The sequence below is a fragment of the Pelophylax lessonae genome (genome assembly GCF_965119305.1).
Source record: "Pelophylax lessonae genome assembly, chromosome: 2".
NCBI lineage: Eukaryota > Metazoa > Chordata > Amphibia > Anura > Ranidae > Pelophylax > Pelophylax lessonae.
Genome location: NC_138769.1, coordinates 289,152,518 through 289,176,051, shown reverse-complemented (window position 1 = coordinate 289,176,051; position 23,534 = coordinate 289,152,518). Strand labels below are relative to the sequence as shown.

General features: G+C 44.1%; 1 protein-coding gene across 5 annotated transcripts in view; it reads left to right on the top strand.

Annotated features, from left to right (window-relative positions):
• AMPD2 (adenosine monophosphate deaminase 2) overlaps positions 1-23,534 on the top strand; it is a 262,492-nt gene that overhangs the window by 143,980 nt on the left and 94,978 nt on the right. For all 5 annotated transcript variants that reach the window (XM_082246180.1, XM_082246181.1, XM_082246182.1 and 2 more), the window contains exons 9-11: positions 1,017-1,146; positions 1,228-1,422; positions 14,896-15,027. In XM_082246180.1, coding sequence (XP_082102306.1) covers positions 1,017-1,146; positions 1,228-1,422; positions 14,896-15,027 — 457 coding nt within the window. The remainder of the gene's footprint in view (positions 1-1,016; positions 1,147-1,227; positions 1,423-14,895; positions 15,028-23,534) is intronic.

Sequence of the window (23,534 nt, the reverse complement as noted above, 5' to 3'; positions counted from 1 at the left end):
GTGCGCCTAGTTCTGCACTCCTGTGACCCAGATTCATCCAACAATGGGCTTGATGTCAAAAAGCCGTTCCAGGCTCTGCGGGGTCAGGATTTGCCCATACGCCTGACTGGTAACTGGCTTAGCCTCTCAGCATGCTGCTGAGAGCCTGAGCCAGTCACTCCTGCTCCCTCCGCAGTCCAGTGCTCCAGTGTTCACTTTGCTTTTATAGTACCACATGCAGCCAGCACATGGCAAGCATTAGGCTAGAGTGGCGGTTTTCTGAAGGCTTAGATAACAGCTTTTGTAACTTTGACAACAGCTGTGTACAGTAACTGTGCTAGCAGGGAGATTTGACTACATAGATTGCTATAAAAATCTGGGTGACACATGAAATCTTACCTACTGGCACAGACAGGACCATAGAAAGCATTGCCAACAAGCAGTAGTTTGCCTAGGGCTTTCTCACTTGAAAGACAAGCCTGCTTTTCAAACTAAGGACTCCTACACAGGGTTGGATATGTGCATACAGCAGATTTCAGCAGCAAGAATAAGGGGAATTTTGCCACTGGAATCACAAGTGTATGTGGACAGCTACAGCCACTCAGCCTGTACAAAGCAATAATAGGTTGAACGATACCATGTGTTACCTGTGGTTAAAGACAGATATCCAACCCTGGAAGCCTCTGTCTGTGTCCAGGAGTTCTCATCTGCCCCTAACTATAGGAAACTGCTGGTCACGCAGATACAGTATATGCGAAAAGGAATCGCTCCTCTCAGCCTATCATTACTTTGTACAGGCTGATCGGCCACAGCTGTTCAAAAGCACCCATGATCCTACCTGCAAGAATCCGACAATTCTTGCCGCTGAAATATATGCACATAATCTCCCATGTGAAGAAAGTGTTAGTGCTGCTGATGTAACCTGTGTTAGATGTTTATTTGTAAAATAAAGTTTTCCTTAAAGTAAATAAATGTAAAATTCATCAAAAGCCATTATGTATGCTCATTAATATTTACCAAGCTTAAATTCCACATAGTAAGTCTTTCTGCTACCGTCGGCTGCAGTACCTGAGCTCACGCTTCCAGATGCATGTTCTTCTCAATGAAATGAAAGAACTAGCAGCTCAAAAGAAGGTCCCTCACAGAGATTTCTACAATATACGTAAGGTTCGTTCATTTTCAATGTGTGCTTGTTGTTTGTTCACCCACAGTTTAATGTGATACTTACCTCAGGCTTTGCTTTTGAAGGTTGACACTCATATTCATGCAGCATCTTGTATGAACCAGAAACATCTTCTACGGTTTATTAAACGGGCTATGAAAAAGAACAATGAAGAAATTGTGTATGAAAAGGGTGGAAAAGAGCAGACACTGCACCAAGTCTTCCAGAATATGAACCTAAAAGCATATGACCTGAGTGTGGATACGTTGGATGTGCATGCGGTGAGATGAATGCATGACAATGATAGATCTAAATACCTTATATTACTGCTAGAAAAAGAAAATCACACTTTCCTTTACGTATGTGCTCTTCACTTGCTGTTTAAAAGTCTTAGGAGATTTGTCTCATATCGTTTTAGAAGCAAACTGGATAGTAGTAAAGTGTCTATATTTACCCAAAAGAGTAAACCGAAAATTAGCTAAATGTTTTTAGTTTAATTGTACTAAGCATAATTTCCTGTAATGTTTATATTAAATTACCCTTACCCATTTGCTCATCAGCTAACAAAAGGGCAAAGCAAAGGTTATTAAAACAAATGAACAGTCTCTTCTGCCTGCAGTTTATCTATTGTAATATTAATGAACTGTCAGCAATTATTAATCAGGTTCCAGTCACATGTCAGAAGACAGAACTGACACCAGATATCTAGTTACTGCCTCAAAGACTTGTTGGTCTATTTACTGTATCAATGTTTTCCCCCACGATTCACACATTTTCACCCATGATGTGTGATTGTCAGGTGACAGTCATGTGAATCTTTGGTAAACCGAATGATACACTTACACTTTACATTACTGCTGTCATGGGTCACCTACAATATGCCTCCATAAATGGTAAACACTAGATATTTTTAAAGAGGTCAAAACAACCACAACAGTATATTAGAGAAAGGCAGAATCCTTGTAGGAGAAAATGTATTTCTATTTTTCCCCCAGATTTTAAATCTGAAGAATATATACATACTGCAGTTTGGCCAAGCAAATGAGTGCACAGTGCATCTATATAGCAAAATTAGATTTAACCACTTAAGCCCCGAAAGATTTTACCCCCTTCCTGACCAGGGCTTTTTTTGCGATTCGGCACTGCGTGATTTTAACGGACTATTGCGCGGTCGTGCGATGCTGTACCTAAACGAATTTGATGTCCTTTATTTTCCAAAAAAAGAGCTTTCTTTTGGTGGTATTTGATCACCTGTGCGATTTTTACTTTTTGCGCTATAAACAAAAATAGAGCGTAAATTTTGCAAAAATAACAATATTTTTCACATTTTTTTATATGAAATTCCCAAAAATAATGTAAAAATCTAAATTTTTTTACATTTTTGGCCAATTTGTTTTATGCTACATATGTTTGGTAAAAAAAAAATCGCAAAAAGCGTATTTTGATTGGTTTGTGCAAAAGTTATTGCGTTTACTAACTAAGGGAAAGATTTTTGTCATTTTTGTTGTTTTTTTTTTTAACGCATAATGGCAGCGATCTGCGATTTTTTTTGCGGTACTGCAACATTGCAGCGGACAGATCGGACCCTTGACTGATATTTTTGACACTTTTGGGGTTACCAGTGACATTACTGCAGTAATCAGTGCTATACATATGCACTGTTACTGCAAAATGACACTGGCTGGGAAGGGGTTAACTTTATTGGGGAAGGAGGAGTTAAGTGTGTCCCTAGGGGCGTACTTCTAACTGTGATTGGACATGGCTACTGGTGTAGGAACAGTGATCAACGGTCCTACATAGTAGAACCATATGATCACCATTCCTACACAGGGGAGAATGACAGGCGGCTTGTTTACATCAGCCGCCTGCCTTTCTCCCTCTGCACCGACGATCGCCGAGTGACCGGCGGACATCGGGTCCGCCCGTCACACGCACGGACTTGCTAGGGAACGATCCGGGGTGGGAGCGCGCCTCCGCGGGCGCGCGCTCGCCCACTATTGGCTCCCAAGCAAGTGACAGGCTAGTGACGTATATATACGTCACTTTGTCTGGCCGGGGCTGACCGCCGCCGTATATAGTCGTGCGGCGGTCGGCAACCGGTTAAAAACCTTCTCTTGAGGTGATAGTCATAAAGAATGCCAGCGGGTGGATTCTGCAAAGATTTATAGGTTAACCGTCCTATCAGGTTGAGGGGTAGAGCCATAACCCAATATATGCTGCCAGGAAAGGAAAATTATGGAGAGGTGAATATACAGTTTTACATAGTTACATAGTAGTTGAGGTTGAATAAAGACAATAGTCCATCCAGTTCAACCTGTGTAGGTGTGTGTGACCCTAATCATCTCTCATACCCCTGAATGTTCTGATCCTTGAGATGTATGTCCAAGAGTCTTTTGAAAGTAGCCATACTTCCCGCAGAAACCACCACTTGTGGTAGAAAATTCCACAATCTTGTAGCCCTAACAGTAAAGAACCCCCCACGTTGCCTGAGGTTAAACTGCTTCTCCTCTAATCGCATTGTATGTCCTCGTGTCCTCATGCAATCCTTGCGACTGAATAGCTTTTTTTCTATGCTGAGATCACCATTGATGTATTTGTAAATTGCTATCATGTCCCCTCTCAGGCGTCTCTTCGTCAGGGAGAATAAATTAAGCGATTGTAGACGCTCTTCATAATTAAGGTTCTCCAATCCCCTAATTAGTTTAGTTGCCCTTCTCTGGACTCTCTCCAGCTCCAACACATCCCTCCTGAGGACTAGCGACCAGAACTGGACAGAATACTCCAGATGCGGTCGGACCAGAGGTAGAATGGTAGAATTATAGTTTTATCTCTGGAAAACATCCCCTTCTTTATGCATGCTAATATTCTGACGGCTTTGGCAGCTGCCGCTTGACATTGCATGCTATTGCCTAGTCTATCCTCTACTAAAACTCCCAGATCTTTCTCCATTTTTGATTCCCGCAAAGGTTCCCCCCTAAAGTGTATTGTGCTTTTATGTTTTTAGTCCCCAAGTGCAAAACCTTACACTTCTCCACATTAAACCTCTGTTATTTTGTTCAGGTCATTCTGTAAGATATCTGCCTCATGCTGTGCAGTTATTGCCCTGCCCAATTTTGTGTCATCTGCAAAAACTGATATAGAACTAATGATCCCGTTCTCAATGCTGTTTATGAATAAATTGAACAAGATTGGTCCCAGGACTGAACCTTCGGGGACCCCACTTACCACCCCAGATCAGTCTGAGTACGCGCTATTTATTACCACCCTTTGGACACGCCCTTTTAGCCAGTTCTTTATCCAAGAGCAAACCTTGTGGTCGATGCCTGCAGACCTTATTTTCTAAATTAAGCGTTATTATTTATTACGTTCTATTTATTTTCGTAATACAGTTTGAGGGTCCATTCACACTAGCGCGACTTTGAGGGTCCATTCACACAAGTCGCGGTGGGTCGCTCGCCATTGAATAGTACAGGACCCGTTCTAATAGGAGCGACACAAGTCGCTCCGACTTAGAAAAAGGGTCCTGTACTACTTTGGGGCGACCTGGAGGCGACTTGCATTGACTTCAATTATATGAAGTCCGTGCAAGTCGTGCCGAGGTCGCAGTGCACACTGTGCACCGCGACTTCACAGGTCGCCCCACCAAGTCGTGTCGCCGCAGTCTGAACGAGGTCTAAAGGTACTAGAACACACAAATCCCTAGTACACAAGTACAATACCTAGAACACAGTTACCTCACATATTGTTGATTTTAAGTTATGTACTTTTTTTTTTTTTAAGTACTTTTAAATTGTACTACAAAAAGAAAACAATTATTGTATTTATTTATATGATTGGTTAAAGCGGTATTAAACCCAAAACCAAAAATGTAGTATATTACATCTACCAAACATTATATATGGTAGCTGGATTAATTTTTTTTTTTTTAGGCTTTTTTCCCTTTGTTTTTAAATGATGGTCTGGCGAGTAAACACACCTCCTGTATTACAGTGTCCCCCACTCTGGATAATGGAGCATAGGGGGCATCCTTGGACAGCAGCATTGTCAGTCTGGGGACAGGGAAGTGTTAGATGCACTAGCAGATTTAAATACACTAAACAAATTGAAGCCAAACTCTAGCTTACACTCAAGTTACACAAGAAGTTACACCAACAGTTTATTTTCTTTTGAAATAAAGGTTTTACATAAATAAAAGCTGACCATTGTAAGCAACCCTGCCAGAGTTAAATGGTTTGTGTCTTCCCTGTAAATGATACATCTGCAAGTAAGTTTGTTCTTTTTAAAAACAACAGACTTACTTGCAGAATAAGGAATAAGGGAAAGAAAGCCTAATAAAAAAGCTTTCACATCTAAGAATTGGTAAGCTGCAATGTAATAAATGTTTGCTTTTGGGTTTAATACTGGTTTAATGATTTTGGGACTGTGCATTGTCTCCTGGGGGGGCATAATTCAAAGTCACAGTACATCTATATACATACAAAAACATCAAAATGCATGTTTCCACACCAATATACAGCCAAAGAGATTAACATTTCACATGTTTACCCAATGTTTTCTGTGAATATAATGTTTGATTTCCTAATATATAACCCTCAAGACAATTAAATTAGTAAAGGTAGCTGATCATAGTAATAAAGTCCTTAATAAAAAAAATAAATAAATAAATTAAAAATTACTAATGCCAAAAGGATAACCCACGAATAAAGAATATGAGAGGAATTCATAAAGAGTGCCATAGATACTCTTTAGAATTCCTTTACTCCTCTACATCAGAATTGCCGATGTTTGCAACAGATTCATATATTTGTCAGGAACATGTGCATGTATCAGTCTTAGGATGTAGCGGCACTGAGGCCTGAGTGTCCATACTCCCTCCTCAGTGCAGCTGAGCATTCCCATACCGCCACTGCGCTCGTTACACAGGGTGCTCTGGGCCTGCTTGGAAACTGGGAGACTAGTTCCCCATCATGTTTTTAACACTGCAGAACAGGTGCTGTGGCCTTGGAGTTGGGTGGCTGAAGCCTGATGTGGACCTATGAGGTTAGGTCCCCCTTCAGTGTCATTCGTCATTGGCCAAATATGGCATTGCCCTGTTTGGGTAATAACAAGGAGTCACCTTTGTTTACATTCTGCTAGGTAATCTCCTGGCTGACATTTGAATGGGGCTAGGAATAGAGCCCGGTGTGGAAATTTGCAACATACATGACAGTTTCCCAGCACAGACATTTCCCACTTTGAGTACTGGCGTCTCTCTGTATGCCAGCTCTAGTTAGTCTTTATTACTGCCAGTTTTCTAATCTGCGGAATAATGCAACAACTGGGAGCAATTCTTTTTGAATTCTTTAAAGTGGCATTAATAAGAACTACATGAATTTGTTGCAGATGTCAGTACTGTTACTGAAACTGTGGCGAAGGCCTGCCTGAATTATGCCCAGTTAGTTTTAAAGAGCCCTGCCTCCAGAAATGTGTTAGAAAAGGTTTATTACATTCCCCAGTATATGAGGTGAATAGTACATAAACATAAATGACAGAAAGGAAAGGTACTGGTGACTTACACATGGCCTATATTCTATTAATTTATGCATGCTATGGTTTTGAGGTACTTTCTAAGGGAAGAGAGAGTGATTTGTAGATATTTACCAACAAAAGTTGTCCATTCATTAAGTGGGATAAATACGGAACACCTTACAAATTTCCCAGTAGTCATAGTGTATAGGGGAGTGTAATGTATAGCACAGCATACATAGTGAAACAATTCATGGTAGGTGTTTTAGCATTTTATTTGCGGCAGTCATTCTAGAATTGTAACAGTTTGGTAGCAGTCAGTGAGGAATTATGTGACTATAGTGACAGCCAGTGGAGAATTGTGCAAGTGCAGTGGAAGATTTCATGGGTGCAGCAGTGGTTAGTGAAGGATTGGTCAGTTAGTTAGTGCATGGATCAGTGTGTACTTGCTGCAGGTCCAGCAGCACTAGATCTTTTAGAAGTGGTGTCATCCTGTGGCTTCTGGAATACAAGTAAATGTAGGAACTACTTAGTTAATGTCACTTGGATCAATTTCCTCATGCACTACCTGTGGAGACTGAAAGTGCTGTCTGCCAAAGACATAGTTTACCCTTAACAATATGACAACCAACAGCATTGTTGATGAAAAAAGTCTACCCTCTGTGATAGCCCATAAGGTAAAAGGGAGGGCACAGCTAGCTCTCGCCCAAACTCACTTGCTTTAAAATAGTATATAGGATGCAAAAAAACGCTGGGGTGGATGCTGGGGTGTAATCCTAAATGCATAAGGTACAACATACAGTTACTGCCATGTGACATTTACACAGATATACTGCATTACAGAAAGATACTCTTCTATCAGTTATTAATTTAGAAAACTTTTTGATTAGTCTCTTTTTGACTTATACTGTACAATATATTGAAATATAGTAAGCACTCACTGGGTTGGTGTACACAGAGAAGGAATATGAGAGCAGCTCTAACAATATGCTATGCAGAGCAGGGAGAACACCCACATATACCAGAGCATCTCCATTACACTGCAGTACTGCTCCTTGTGCTTCCTGCTCATATGTTTTGCTGCTGGTCAGGCAGAGCTGCTGCCAGCATTGTCAAGCAGTACTGCTTCCCTGGCTACCAACACTTCTGTAATTTACTTTACTTGTAGTTTGGACCTTACTAAAATGATAGAGCTGGTATACTTACACAGTAGGTTTTGCTGTCTCTCCTGAGTGTCTTGAGTTCTTTTTTGAAGTATGCCACAGTGTTTATTGCTTAAAATTATTTTGACGATGCCTATGCACAGTGGGCTCCAGTGCCTGTACCGTTGGTCTTAGGCCCCCCACTTTGTTAAATCTCTGCTGTGCAGCAAAATTTTACCTGGTCCACAGTCTTGGTAGCAGTGCACACTTCGCATGAGTGCAAGTGAAGCCAAAACACCATAGCGGGCCTCCACCGAATTTAATACACAAATTTAAAGATTTATGTTTTCAGCACCATATAGTTGCAGAGAATGTAAGTCACTTTCTTAAAGTGATACTAAAGTCTAGTTTATTTTTCTATAAAAATAATAAACATGTTATACTTACCTGCTCTGTGCTCAGACATATGGTTAATTTTGCACAGTACCTTTACATTCTTGAGAAAACAAATGAGTGTATGAGGTGGTGCATAAGGGAATAGCTGCACATAAACAGAATAAATTATTTTATTTCCAATGCAAATGAGTTTCTTATTCATACATCACAGGACTCCTGAGAGTTAATTCTTAGACCATTGGGTTCTGGTCCACCTCCAGGTGATTGGACACAGGCAAATAGCAAAGCCTAACACCTCGCACTCCCAGCAATGTCTCTTTTTTGCTAAAAAAAAAACCTGCTCTGTGTGATCAGGCTGGCTCTCCTTTCTCTGATCCCTGTGCACTGGTGAAGCTGCGCTGATGGGCACTAGTGAGGCTGCATTGATGGGCACTGGTGAGGCTGCACTGATGGGCTCTGCTGAGGCTGCATTTATGGGCACTGCTGAGGCTGCATTTATAGGCAGTGGTGAGGCTGCGCTGATGGGCACTGCTGTGGCTGCATTTATGGGCACTGGTGAGGCTGCATTTATGGGCACTGGTGAGGCTGCGCTAATGGACACTGGTGAGGCTGCATTGATGGGCACCGGTGAGGCTGCATTGATAGGCACTGGGGAGGCTGCATCGATGTGCATCGGTGAGGCTGCGCTAATGGGCACTGGTGAGGCTGCATTGGTGGGCACTGGTGAGGCTGCGCTGATGGGCACTAGTGAGGATGTGCTAATGGGCACTGGTGAGGCTGCATTGATGGGCACTGATGAGGCTGCATTGATGGGTACTGATGAGGTTGCATTGATGGGTACTGATGAGGCTGCATTAATGAGCACTGGTAGGGCTACACTGATGGGCATTGGTCAGGCTGCATTGATAGGCACTGGTGAGGCTATGCTGATGGGCATTGGTGAGGCTGCATTGATGGGCACTGGTGAGGCTGCAATGATGGGTACTGGTGAGTCTGCATTGATGTGCACTGATGAGGCTGCGCTGATGGGCACTGGTGAGGCTGCATTGATGGCCACTGGCGAGGCTGCATTGATGTGCACTGATGAGGCTGTGCTGATGGGCACTGGTGACGCTGCATTGATGGGCATTGGTGGGGCTGCGCTAATGGGCGCTGGTGAGGCTGCATTGATGGGCACTGATGAGGCTGCATTGATGGCCACTGGGGAGACTGCGCTGATGGGCACTGGTGAGGCTGCACTGATGGTCACTGGTGAGGCTGCATTGATGGGCACTAATCAGGCTGCATTGATGGGCACTGGTGAGACTGCAGTGATGGGCACTGGTGAGACTGCATTGATGGGCAGTGATCAGGCTTCATTGATGGGCACTGATGAGGCTGCATTGTTGTGCACTGATAAGGCTTCGCTAGTCTCCCAGTTCCTGCCACTGAAAAACATCCCCACAGCATGATGCTGCCACCACCATGCTTCACTGTAGGATGGTAAACCCAGGCCCTGTGATGAGCGGTGCCTGGATTTTCTCCACACATGACGCTTGCCATTCAGGCCAAAGAGTTCAATCTTTGTTTCATCAGACCAGATCATTTTATTTCTCATGGTCTAAAAGTACTTCAGTTGCCTTTTGGCAAACTCCAGGTGGGCTATTATGTGCATTTTACTGAGAGGTGGCTTCTGTCTGGCCACTCTACCATATAGGCCTGATTTGTGGAGTGCTGCAGAGATGTTTGTTCTTCTTTAATGTTTTCCTCTCTCCACAGAGAAATGCTTGATTTCTGTCAGAGTGACCTTAGGGTTCTTGGTCACCTCCCTGACTTAGGCACTTTTCCCCCCTGATCGTTCAGTTTGGCCAGGTGGCCTGCTCTAAGATAAGTCCTGGTGGTTCCAACCTGGTTCCATTTTCGGATGATGGTGGCCACTGTGGTCATTGGGACCTTCAATGCTGCAGATATTTGTCTTTACCCTTCCCCAGATCTGTGTCTTGATACAATCCTGTATTTTGACTGGACTTTAAGTAATGCCTATGTCTATGGACCTCAAAACTCATCAACATCGGACCAAAGTAGTGCAGGGACTACTTTGAAGTCGTTGCAACTTTAAGTCGCACGGATATGAACAATATTAGTTGGAAATCACAGAGTACAACTTTTCGTGCGACTTTGCAGTCCCAAATCGCAGGACAAGTCACACGAGTGTGAAAAGGGCCTTATGTACATGTGATTTCACGTTGTCATTATGGGGTATCGTTTGCAGAATTTTGAGGAAAATAATGAATTTAATCAATTTTGGAATAAGGCCGTAACATAACAAAATGTGGAAAAAGTGAAGCGCTATGATTACTTCCTGAATGCACTGTAGGCCTCTGTTAAGGTTTTTCTAAACTCCAAAAAAACAAACATGTATTTTGTTGCAGCATAACTGTCTATAAAGCTGTAATAAACTCAAAAGAAAACATTTATTTTATTGTAACTTACCAATTCTTACATGTGGTGGCTGTACTAGTTTTCATTTTTAGGCTTCCCTTCTTTTGCTTTCACCAGGTGATCCTGTCAGTAAGTCTGTGGTTTAGGTTTAAGCAAACCATTTACCACTGACAAGGGGGCTTACCAATAATAAGCTTTTATTCATTTTTGTAAAACCTTGTAAAGTATTAGCACCCATCCCCTCCAGATTAACAGTACTGCTGTCCACAGGTGTCTCTGCTCCTTTATTCAGAGGGTAGCACCATTATACAGGAGGTGTGTTACTGGCCAGATCACCAGGTAAAAACTAAAGGAAAAAAGCCCTGAAAAAGGAAACCAATGCAGCCACCACATATAATGATAGGTAAGATGCAATATATTACATTTCAGTTTTGGATTTAATACAGCTTTAAATTATTTGGCTCCATTCATTTTCTTTTTTCAGGCTTTATTCCTTCTTCTTGTGAATAACTTACAGTCCCAAGGTGGCTAAACTCAATCCTCCCCAGCATCTACTAAAGGAGCCACAATTGCCACACAGGCTTGATCTAAACATATCTGCCTTTGTTTATCTCAATTACTTGGGGGATGGGGAGATTAGTAGTTTAAACAAGGAAAATAACATTGTTCTATGCTTCCAGTTCAACTCGCAGGAGATGATAGCTACACTCTATTTCTGGCAAGATATTTTCTGTACCATCTGAAAAAATGAATACAACCACCACATCTAGGGTCTGGTGAAAGTGTGTGCTAGTTTGCAGATCACAGCAACAGCAGTGTATCCAGTTTGCAGATCACAGCAAGTGTAGTGTGGTCACTATGCAGGTCACAGCTAGTGTAATGTGTCCAGTTTGCAAATCAGAGCAAATACAGTGTATCACAGTTTGCAGATCACAGTAAGTGCAGTGTTTCTAGTTTGCAGATCACAGCAATTGCCAGTGTTTCTAGTTTGCTGATCAGAGTTTGTGTCAGTGTTTCCAGTTTGTTCATCAGAGTTAAGCCCCGTACACACGCACCGATTGTCGGCCGACCGTTCGGCCGTCTTTTGTCCGGTGCTGTCGTGTAGGTTGAAAAGTGCTAAAGACTGCACACGAATTTTGTCGGCCAACAACAACCGACTGCAGAAGTGATATCATGTGATGGTTAACTTTCCGTGTGTTTTTCTCTTATGTCCTCCGACAGTCGCCGCCTCCTCTAAGTCATCACAATTGGGTATTGTCCACCTATCCGTAGGAATAGCTAGGCATATAGACTTAGTCAAAAGACAAAAGGCATTAGCATGTACACACCCACGGGGGCTGTCCCATCTGGTCAATACCCCCCCGCATCACCACTCCCAACTCAGTTTTAGTTTGCCTAGCAATCAGGAATAGTCAGGCTCCCTTGTGCTGGGGCTTCAGTCTCAGCCTTCCTATATCTTTCATTTGATTTTCCAAGTTCTACAAAGTAGACGTTCTGGCATCAGCTGATGCTTCCTTTGGCTGCAAAGTTCTCAGTGCGGCTGTGCCATGATGAACCCTTGTTTTTTTCTCTGGGTCCCTGGCTGTTGGCATTTGCTTTCCTGGGCTGTTGCTTCTGTTGAGCATTGTTTGTTGTTGTTGCCCAGTTGTTTCTTACAGTGCATGTAAGATTCCTTTCTCTGATGTGGGTACTGCGTTGCCTTTTCTACGGTTGCGTCTCCCACCCCTCATGTCTATACTGCTTTGGGACATCCCAATTGTGATGACTTAGAGGAGGCGACGACTGTCGGAGGACGTAAGAGAGAACGGAATTTTTGTAAAATCTTACCTGTAAAATTCCTTTCTCTGAGTCCTCCGACAGTCGCTGCCCCGCCCCTCTTTTTGGGGTTCTTGTTACCTACTGCTATGCTACCAAACTGAGTTGGGAGTGGTAATGCAGGGGGGGGGGGGGTATTGACCAGATGGGACAGCCCCCGTGGGTGTGTACATGCTAATGCCTTTTGTCTTTTGACAAGTCTATATGCCTAGCTATTCCTACGGATAGGTGGACAATACCCAATTGTGATGACTTAGAGGAGGCGGCGACTGTCGGAGGACTCAGAGAAAGGAATTTTACAGGTAAGATTTTACAAAAATTCCGTTTTTCTTCTCTGAGCATGCCCAGTCTTGCTCATCTGCTAAATACCACCAAAAGAAAGCTCTGTTTGTGTGAAAGAAATGATAAAAATTTCATATGGGTACAGTGTAGCATGACCGCGCAATTGTCATTCAAAGTGTGAGAGCGCTGAAAGCTGAAAATTGGCCTGGATGGGAAGGGTGTTTAAGTGCACAGAAGGCAAGTGGTTAAATAAAATCTTAAAAAGACTTACCATGTCTTTTAGAAAATACAGTGGCGTGTCTATATTTCAAGATGTAGTCTTTTGCATGTGTTACTTCAGGGCATCTGAAAATGTGATAAGTAGTTGGGAAATTAGATGCGTAATTTATCTCTCTGAAGAAGCTCCTTGGATTCAGGGCTCTCCTATGCAGCAGACAGTGAAAAAGCCTCACATGTGTGCTATTCCCATACTTAAGGGGGGGGTAGAAAAATGTGTTTTGCAGTGTAATTGTTAATATCCCCATGCATATATGTGCATAGGAAATAACTTCCAATAAAATCCAGTGGTAATAATAACCACCAAAACTATCAAAGGAATGAAAACCGAAAAATGTTCTGGTAAGGAAGGGGTGTAACATGCTGTTACTAAGGTGGATTTTCTTATCCATTTTTTTTATAATTGCTGGACAGTGCTGCCAAAAAATTCACCTGTTAAAGATCATGTACCTTTGAGCAAATTCTGTTTCCCTGGCTAGACTTGTAGTTTATTATCTGCCACCTGTATGACTCTATCTGTATGTATTTTGAAAATATTCTAGATTACTTTATTATAAAAAGTACAGTAATATTTTCTATGCAAAAGAAACACACTAAAGATGGCTGAACAATGTCTATATGTTGCTTTCCTTTGCTGAGAAAATGTATAGGTTTTAGTGTACAAAAAAATGTATTGACACATCTATACATTACATATACACAAACGCAGTAGCTCAGATACCCAGACAAAAGATACAACTGTACAAATAAAAAAAAAATTACTAAATTTTAAATTCTCTGTTGACAACATAATGTGTTGGAAAAACAAAGAGCAGACATTACAAACTAACAGAGAGCAGTGAGTAAATAGCTTGAAACAGTGACCCTACAAAAGGTGTCTATGGGTAAGCTAGGGATTACACTCAGTTTGGTACTTGAGAAGGGAGTAATACATAAGGTGATAAACCCGTTCCATGAGCTCCATAGAATGAACCCTAGTGATAACTTCGAGTGAAGATTTGGTGACTGCCAGTATTACTCAATAGACCATTGTGCAGCTGAATTTTTTATTTCAGTTTATGATAATGTCCGGCTAGGAGCAGATAGCAGGAAACAGTTCAGATGCGTCGATAAGCAAAGAGTTCAATAAACAAGAGCACATACCATGAGCAGGTCTAAGCAAAGCAGGTCAGCTGGAACTTGTAGTTCACTGCTGCAGATAAAGGTAGAGGTTGACTGGTGCTTGTGGTTCACCACTGCGGATCTAGCTGGAGGTTGGCTGGTACTTGTGGTTCACCTCTTCAGGAGGTTCTGGGCAGCCAAGTAGTAATGCTGAGTCTGCCGCTACAGTAGAATCAGGCAAAACATAGTCTAGACAAGATGGGTCATACACAGGTAAATCAGAGTCCAAACGGTACAGAATCAGAAGCGAGCAAAGCAGGTTCAAAACTAGCTGGGTCAAACACGATATATACAGAGCAGATTTTAGCTGGGTCAAGCAGGAGCACACAAGGTAACAACGCTATCACGAGCACTGGTGGTATGCTGATACAGGTGATCAAAAGCTATCCCTTCTGCTCACCCCTTGTTCTGATCCTGGGTGGGCGGGACAAGTTAATAAAGTTATAAAATTGAGAAATTTACCCTTATCCTCTGAGAGGGCCAAAAATGGGTCTTTGACTATTATACAGGGATCAAAAGTATCCAAGGGGTAGGGGTTATGATGGAGGTTGGTGGAATCTGGCATAGACTTAGTAAATTTGAAAATATTAAATTTAATAATATATATCAAATTCTTCCTCAAATTCTAATTTACTGTGTAAATAGGTAGAAATATCCATTAAGGAAAATGGATCCATTCGGTTGTCCTATAATGAAAATATATTATATTTTTATATATTTGTTTTATCTGAAATGTATTTTATTTTTTTACCATAGGACAGAAATACTTTCCATCGCTTTGACAAGTTCAATGCCAAATATAACCCAGTAGGTGAATCTGTTCTTAGGGAAATTTTCATCAAGACAGATAACAAGGTGTCTGGAAAATACTTTGCTCACATCATCAAGGTAAGGATTCATAGGATTCTTTCTCCGTACACGGGGATTAAGCAGAGGGATTTGTATTTCTTTTTCATTAATTAGGGACAGAATATTTAAAGGGTTGTATAGGAGGAGTTGGACACCTGCAAACAAAAAAACACTGACCAGTCTTTGTAGAACAACTTCTACTCCCAGCATACCTTTTTTCTTTAGTTCATTGAGGGACACAGCTCCTTAGGATTCTTGACCATTGGGTTACACTGCCCCCTACAGGAGTAGGACAATAGACAGAGTAAGAACTTGACTACGCCTATGGGCAGTCCCAGGAGGTATACTCCCCCTCTCTGCTATAGTTAGTCAGTTTTTTTTTTTTTTGCCTAGTTAGGAGTAAGGACCTAGTTCCTTGCTGGGATCCTGGCAATTTTTTTCTTTAAAATTTTTTTTTCTCCTGTTTTTTTCCCTGCGAGATCTACAATCAACTGCCAGACTGGGCAATGAGATGGATGATCTAGATGCAGTGCGCGCAGACCATAGCTCCGCGCTAAGTCAGCCAAGACATAGCCCCACTGGACGGGGGCTGGCCTGCGAGTTAAACCTGTTGTGAGGTCACATACGACCGAGTCTCAGCCTGCATCGCAGCGTTCCTCCTGGCCGACAGCCCTCCATTTGGCTGGCGAGGAGTTTCTTTTTGGAGTGGTGCCCGCCTGGTTCCTGCTATGGTGAGTATCCCTGGAGGGTTTTGGGGTGGCCCCTCCCTGGGACAGTCGGACCCCCAAGTTCCCCTCCTTCCTGTTAGGCCCCCCTGTATTCTGGTGGTCCCTGTGGGTCATCTAGCCCCCCATCCACCCCCCCCCCATTTGGGGTAGTGTGGTGGTCTGGGCTTTTTCTGGGGCTGGGACATGGTACTGTAATGGTGGTGGGGGAGGTACGCTGCCAGTGACTGGGCTATAAGCTGGGGGGGGGGCTGTACCTGCATTGGGGCTCTGTGCCCGGTACCTCCCTTCCCTCAGGTGTCATTCCTGGGCCCCAGGGATCCCTCCTGGTTCCCTGGGAGCCTCGTGGAGCTATATATGGTGGCCATTTTGTTGTAGCCTGTGTTAATCTATGGCCAGCAGCCATGTTTGCGTAGTCCGGTGGCCATTTTTCTTTGGTCCAGCATACTACAGAGCTGCAGCCATTACAGAGGAGCCTCTGGGTGGTGATCTCGGCTGTAGGAGCCCCTCCTTTCCCCCTGGTGTTGACTCCTGGGTCTTTCCTTTTCCTGGACATCATACATGGAGTAAGTGTTTTCCTGGTGCAGCCGGTGCCTTTTTAGTGGGGTGGTGAGTCTGGTGGGGTCCCTCTCTCTGCTGTAGGATTGTGGGGTGCTCTGTTGCTGGCTACCTGGTGGTGCTACCAGCACAGGTGAGGTTTCCCTTGGCAGTGTTTGACACATTTTTTGTGGGGTCCCCCTATTTACTGATGGAGTCTTTGGAGCACCTTTCCCAACCTGACCCCCTCTCAGAGGCTGCGGGGCCCTCGGGGTCCCAACCATTCATTGATGCACTGATGGCGGTCCTAGAGGCCTTTGTATCCCGGGTGGAAGTAGCTTTTGGCCTACAAACCCCCCCCACCCCTCGCCTGTCTCATCTGTCTCCTCAGATCCTGAATTTGATTGCGTCCTGACTTTTCTGATGGTGAGAATGATACCTCCACACCTGTAGCTGTGCATGAAAAGGCGCTGGTGGACTCTGTGCATAAAACTTTAAAAATGAAGGATGCAGCTGAAGCGCCGGTCCCCTTTGGGATTTACATGCTGTCTAGAGCGGCAAAGGTGTTTCCTTTTCTCTCCTATTTTGACAGTTTTGTCGCATAAGAGTGGGAGCGTCCAAAACATCCCTTTGTGGTTCATAAACGCTTTGCAAGGAGGTACCCCTTTGGGGAGTCCCTCCTTAAAAAGTGGACTGTTCCTTCGGTGGTGGACCCCCTCGGTTTCCAGGTTAAATAAGGCAACCATGATTCTGGTTAAAGAATACCACTTTAAGACCAGAGGGTTTTCCTGCTTAATGACCAGGCCACTTTTTTCAACTTGGCACTGTGTGACTTTAACTGACAATTGCGCGGTCAAGCAATGCTATACCCAAACTAAATTTATGTCCTTTATTTCCCACAAACAGAGCTTTCTATTGGTGGTATTTGATCACCTCTGCACTTTTTATTTTTTGCGATATTAATAAAAAAAGAGCAAAAGTTTTGTGAAAAATTGACATTTTCTACTTTGACAGTTAAAAATTTGCAATATATTCAATTTTTGTCATATATTTAGGCCAATTGTATTTAGCTACATGTCTTTGACAAAAAAATTCTTAATGAGCATATTTTTAAGCACTTTAAGACTGGAAGATTTTACCCCCTTCCTGACCAGGCCATATTTTGCGATTCGGCACTGCGTTACTTTAACAGACAATTGCGCGGTCTTGCGACACTGTACCCAAATGAAATGTACGTCGCTGGACACAGGGCTGCCACTTTGCTGGAGTAGCAGCAACATGAGCAGTCCGGAAGTGGTTAAGGATCCGGCTGACAGAAAAGCAGAGGCTGTGGCACACAATATGTTCACTGTTGCGGGTTTGGCGCTTAGGCAGGTCTTCACCATTGCCCTGGTGTTGCAAACTCTGACCGAATGGGCTAAAATTTTGCGCCGTGATCTGGAGGGGGAGAAGCTCACCCCGTCCTTTGCTGAACTGGCAAACCAGTTGGTCCAAGGGCTGCAGTTTATCTGTGATGCCTCTTTGAATGTGGCTCCCCTGGTTTCTAGGCTGTCTGTTTCGGCAGTGGTACTTAGATGCGTATTGTGGCTTAAGAGTCATTAAGAGTCTCACAGGGAGGAAGAGTTCTTTTCTTCAGCACGCTGGTAAGTCTAGACAGTGGGGAGTCAGTGGACTACTGCTGCAGTAGTACACTTACTCACTGCAATAATTTTAAATCACTACTGCAGTGACTGCAGTAGTGATTTAAAATTTTTGCAGCAGTGAGTGGCGCACTACTGCAGCAGTAGTCCACTGACTCCAATCCACTGTCTAGCTTTTTTTCTAGCAGTTTTGCACTGACTGCAGCGCAGTCAGTGCAAAACTGCTAGAAAAAAAGCTAGACAAAAGCTAGACAGTGGAATGGATTTGAGTGTGCTATACTACTACACGTTAAATACTCCCAGTGAAGAAGAACAATATTATAGTGCAAAAAGCATAACATTTCATCATGTTCACCAGTTAAATGGTTTCTTTTCTTTTCATAAATTGCTGCTACTTCACTAAAAACACGCTCACTTGGTAAGGAGGAGCAGAAAGGTATCTTCTTGCATGAGAAGCAAGTCTTTTGTAGCATGCCTCATTTTCTTTCCACCACTGAAGAGGATCACTTCTTCTGTCAATTACTGGTTCCTTCAAATGGAGATGAAGTTCATCATCCAGGCTCATTATTGCAGCTTCAGAAGAATCCTCCGCATGAGGCAAAACACTAAACATGGCATCTACAGTATTTGATCACAATGAATTTTCTCTTCTGTCCGTTGTCTTTTTGGACATATTTCTCCTGCATCCTGCTATTCCACATTAGAAACCTTCTTTTCTTGACTTTTCTTTTCGTCAGGAACCTTCTGCACCTTCTGTTGAATATCTTCTGTCAGCCATTGTTTTGCCTTGGCCAATACATTATCAGAAGAGAAAGGATGGTTCTTGTATTGAGGATCTAAAAGACATGCAAGCACAACATTTTTATTCTCTTCATGCTTCTCAAAATGTTTGGCAAGGCTGTCCCTCATTGCCTGCCTACATGTTTTAAAGCCACGTATGTTGGGTCCTTCATTCTGTTGAAGAAGCATCTTCAACAATCTCACACATGGGATGACAGATGACACAGATGAGTGGTAATGACTCACCTCTAGTGTCACTTCCTCCATGGGGAGGAGGGTCTCAATGACATTGGCTACAATGTCCCACTGATCAGCAGTAGGACAAGAATGTCCTCCAAGTCCATATTCACCTGAATATATGGTAAGAGCTCACTTCTGCTCCAGCATTCTTTGCAGCATGTGAAGTGTTGAGTTCCATCGTGTTGGAACAGCCTGAATCAAGTTGTTTTTGGGTAGGCCAAGGTCTTCCTGAATGCATCTCAGTCGTTGCTTGGCAAGGATTGAATGGTGGAAATGGCCTGGGCACTTCTTCAGCATGCTAATTATGTCAAGCAAAGCTTTCTGGTTTGACAGACCATAATTTACCACAAGTTGGAGGGTGTGTGCCATGCAACTGAGGTCTGACACTTCAGCAAGTCTCATTCCTTTCACTATGTTTGCTCCGCTGTCTCGAAGCACAAGCATTACTTGGTCTTTGGTGATTCCCCATTCTTCTAGCATGCCTAGAAACATTTCTTTCTTTTTTTTTTTTTTTTTTTGAATCCAAAAAAGGGTTTTATTGAGAAAACAAAAGAAAAAGATAGGAACATACATGATAAAGACAGTTATGAACATATAAAAAAGGTTTGCACCCATCGCAGGAGTCATACATCATAACATAAGGAAATTTACATAGCAATACAGAGATGCCAAAAACTACACTGGTGGTAGGATATATATGAAACCAGAATAGCTATTATTAACTAGCTAGTATTAACATAAACACAAACTGCGAAGTACCAAAATTAACAGGGCTCGGTATGTATTATTCAAATACCTCTTTATACCAGCAGTACAATCCCCCCAATAAATGAACATAGGGAGGAAATGACCCCCTACTTGAGCACCAGGGCTCTAAACCATCACATCCATATCATCCACAGCAGAGGAGGCAATAGATGGAAGCTGCCTATCCCAAGAAAGGAAAAAAATGGAAGGAAGGAGAGGGGGGGGGGGGGCAAGAATAATAGAAGCAGAAAAGAAGAGAAAGGTAAAAAGGAACAAAGAGAAAAGCCAGGTGAGAATAATCCCAGAAAACAGAAAATGTCTACAAGTAAGCCTAGGCCTGCAGAATTCTGTGCATAAGCAGCAGCGCTGGGGCTAAACCAGGACAATCTAACCAGTCATGCCAAATTGTGTGAAACTTTTTGACTGCATTCCTGTGGCAGTATGCCAGTTGTTCCCGCAACGGAATTGTATTGACCCGTGTTACCCACTGTGCTAACGTAGGCACCGTAGGGCCCATCCAATAACTAGCAATACATTTCCTTGCCAGATACAGCAGCTGCTGTACCATTATGTATGTACCTGGTACAAATGGTTCCGAATCCAGTATGCCCAAAAGGCACACTAGAGGGTCAACCGGTATAGGAGCATGGGCAACTTGTATAAAGTCACCCCTGTGGGAGTCACACTTAGGGCACAGAGGCGTGTCTCTTTTGCCCCATTTATGCAGGAGAACTGGGGTACGATACGTCCTGTGGAGTATAAAAAGCTGGGAGAGTTTATGGGAGGCTGACAAGGACACCGAGGGAAGGACCTCCAGGGCCTGATCCCACTGGTCTCCATCGATAACACCCAAGTCCAACTCCCAGGCTGTTCTGTATGAGTCAGGAAACTTAGGATCCTTCCCCGGCTTGGGCAGCACTATAATAATGGCTTCACTCATGGAGTCTGGTAAGACGCCAGTACGCATAATGTCCTGCATAGTGGAGAGATGGACTGGTAAGAGTACTTTCCCATATTTCGTATATACTTCCGCCTGCAGACCATCTGCCCCCGGGGCCTTATTAGTGGGTGCTTTTCCTAGAGCATCCGTAAGCTCGTCCATAGTAATGGGGGCGTTAAGGGATACCCGATCTTGAACACTAAGCTGAGGCAAGGAACACCTGTCCAAGAAGGAGGACATGACAGTCTCTGCTCCCCTGCACCTGGACTGATACAGTTGTGCATAGAAACGTCTAAATACCTCAAGCACCTGTGGTGTGGAGGTGACCACCTCCCCCAAATGAGTGGTAATCTCCGCCACCAAGCCAGGGTCCTGCTGCGACCTGGCCACCATAGCTAACATGTGCCCCGTGTTTTCACCCTCCTCAAAGTATGTTTGCTGTAAGAAATACCTCTTCTTCTCGGCTGCTGAAAGAATCACCGAACTATACAAGGCCTGACCCTCTAACCAAGCTTTTTGTGTGGAGGAAGATGGTGTGGCTATCATAGCCTCCTCTCTGCGCTTCATCTCCTCCCGTACTGTATTCTCCCATTCTGCAGAGCGGCGTTTGACCGCAGTAATCCCTCTAATTATTTGGCCACGTAAAAATGCTTTCAAGGCATCCCATACCACAGCAGAGGAGTCAGAGTCTCGGTTAAAACCAATGTACTCCCAAAGAGCTGCCAAGATCCGGTCTGGGTCAGGGAACAGCATCAGCCAAAACAGATTCACCTGCCACAGCCGACGGACCCGAGGTCCCAACACCGATACCCGAACCTATAGTGGTGAGTGGTCCGACACAAGGCGAGGTTCATGCGCCGAATCAGACACCGCATAGAGTCATTCCCCAAGGCCAGATCAATACGTGACAAACCGCCATGCGTGGCCAAATAACAGGAGTAACACTTAGTAGTTGCATGACTGTCCCTCCAGACATCTCTGAGGCCCATCTCCAGCAATAATTTAGCAAAAGCCGTAGGGAGATACAGGAGGGGGTCCCTGGTGGGTAGGGCTAAATTTATCCAGGGCTTGGTCTAAATAGTTGTTATAGTCCCCCCAAGGCAAGCACGGGGGTATTAGAATGGGGTGCCACAAACTGCGCCAGCAGGCGGAGAACCTTGTGTGAGAAGGGTGGAGGGAATATACAGCAGCTAGGATGCAGAGAAAATCAGTAATTTTGCATAATAGGAAAACATATCTCCCATAATCATCCACCCACTTGAGGAGGCACACAAAAGTCACCTCTCTAGACACCAGTATGCTCACTCCCCTAGAATAGGAAGAGTGAACAGAGTGGTATTGGACAGGATATGTTCTAGAGCGCAACAGCTGCGTGGTCGTGCTCAACAGGTGGGTCTCCTGCAAGCAGACAATAGTAGGTTTAAGCTTCTTAACATAACTAAAGACCGCTCTACGCTCAACACCATCAGCCAGACCCTGGACATTCCAAGACATAATCAGAGCATCAGATCGTGAGGACGTCATGAAGTACCAAAGTTGTTATGTAAACACAGCATTAAATACATCCCATACCCCCTGTTCACCACCCCCCAGAGCCAGAAAAAATCCCTACTGTCCCGGCCCAGAGGAGCATGTCCATGAAGGCAGGATTGCGAGTGGGGAAGGTGCTGCAGTCCAGGCCAGCCATCCCATAGCTGCAAGCGTCCTAGTCAGGAAGAGTCTCACCTGTAGAAAAGTATGAAGAAAATAAGAAAAGACAAGCAGAGGGAACTGAATAAACAGGGCCCAGTAAGACGGGACACTCCATTCCACGGAGTAGTGATGTCCTCGCAGGACAGCAGGATAGGAACACAATAGGCAAAGGAATCGCATTCAGATAACTTGGGGGGAAAACGCAACAGTCTCGCTCGTCCGAGTGGCAATTCCAGATGCAGTGCCCCCTAGGGGGCAAAACTCAAATGGAGGAACAGAGACTTGAAGACGGTCCTTCCTTGCTCCTCACAGTAGAAAGAGAATCACAGCCAATAAAGGATAATTGCGACCCCGAATTTAAGGGGGTACCGGCCGGGCCAGATTTCGTTCCTCCCTGTCCAGCCAGTGCATAGCCGCAGGAGAGTTATCAAAGAAATGAGTGAAGCCATTTGCAATAACTTTCAATTTTGCAGGGTAAAGCATAAAATAAGGCACATTCAACTTGCGTAGTCGCTTCTTTATATCCAAGAATTTGGCACGCCTACGTTGCACTTCTGCAGAAAAGTCAGGGTACAGAGAAACTGTGGTGTTATCTACAGAGAGATCAGCAGTGGTTCTTGCTTCGCTCAGGATAACATCACGTTCTTTATAATTAAGCAACTTAAAGAGAAAGGGTCTAGGGGGAGCTCCAGGTGGAGGAGGCCTGGCGGGAACTCTGTGTGCCCGCTCCACCGCGAACATGGGGGAGAAGGCATCTTTTCCAAAGGTGTTAAGGAGCCATGCTGAACATCCCGCTGTAATGGCTGCCAGTTATCTTCTAATGTGCTAACATGGCCCTGTAACGCTGCAGTGCGGTCCCGCAATTTCTGCATGTCCTGGCGGACCAGGGACAGTTCCAGCTTCATGCCTTGAACCTCCCCTGCCAATTTGGCGATATTTGCATTGCCCGTGGTAACTGCAGAGAGGATTTCCCTCAGTGTGGGCTCAGAGTCTATTTCAGGAGGGGGTGAGGCAGGCCTCATGGATGACACCGCGCCTGCACTAGGGTAGGCCTTAAACCCAACCTCCAGCTCCGAGAGGGTTCCCCCATCCTCCGCATCCCCCTGGGCCATTTCCACATCACCTACTTCCGCTGGGCAGAGAGGGGGAGCGGGCTCTTTATCTTGAGGCTTGGAGATCAGACGCTGTGTGGCCTCCTTCTGCTTCTCCGTTGTGGAGCGGGCCGCGGCACCGGCATCTTGACCG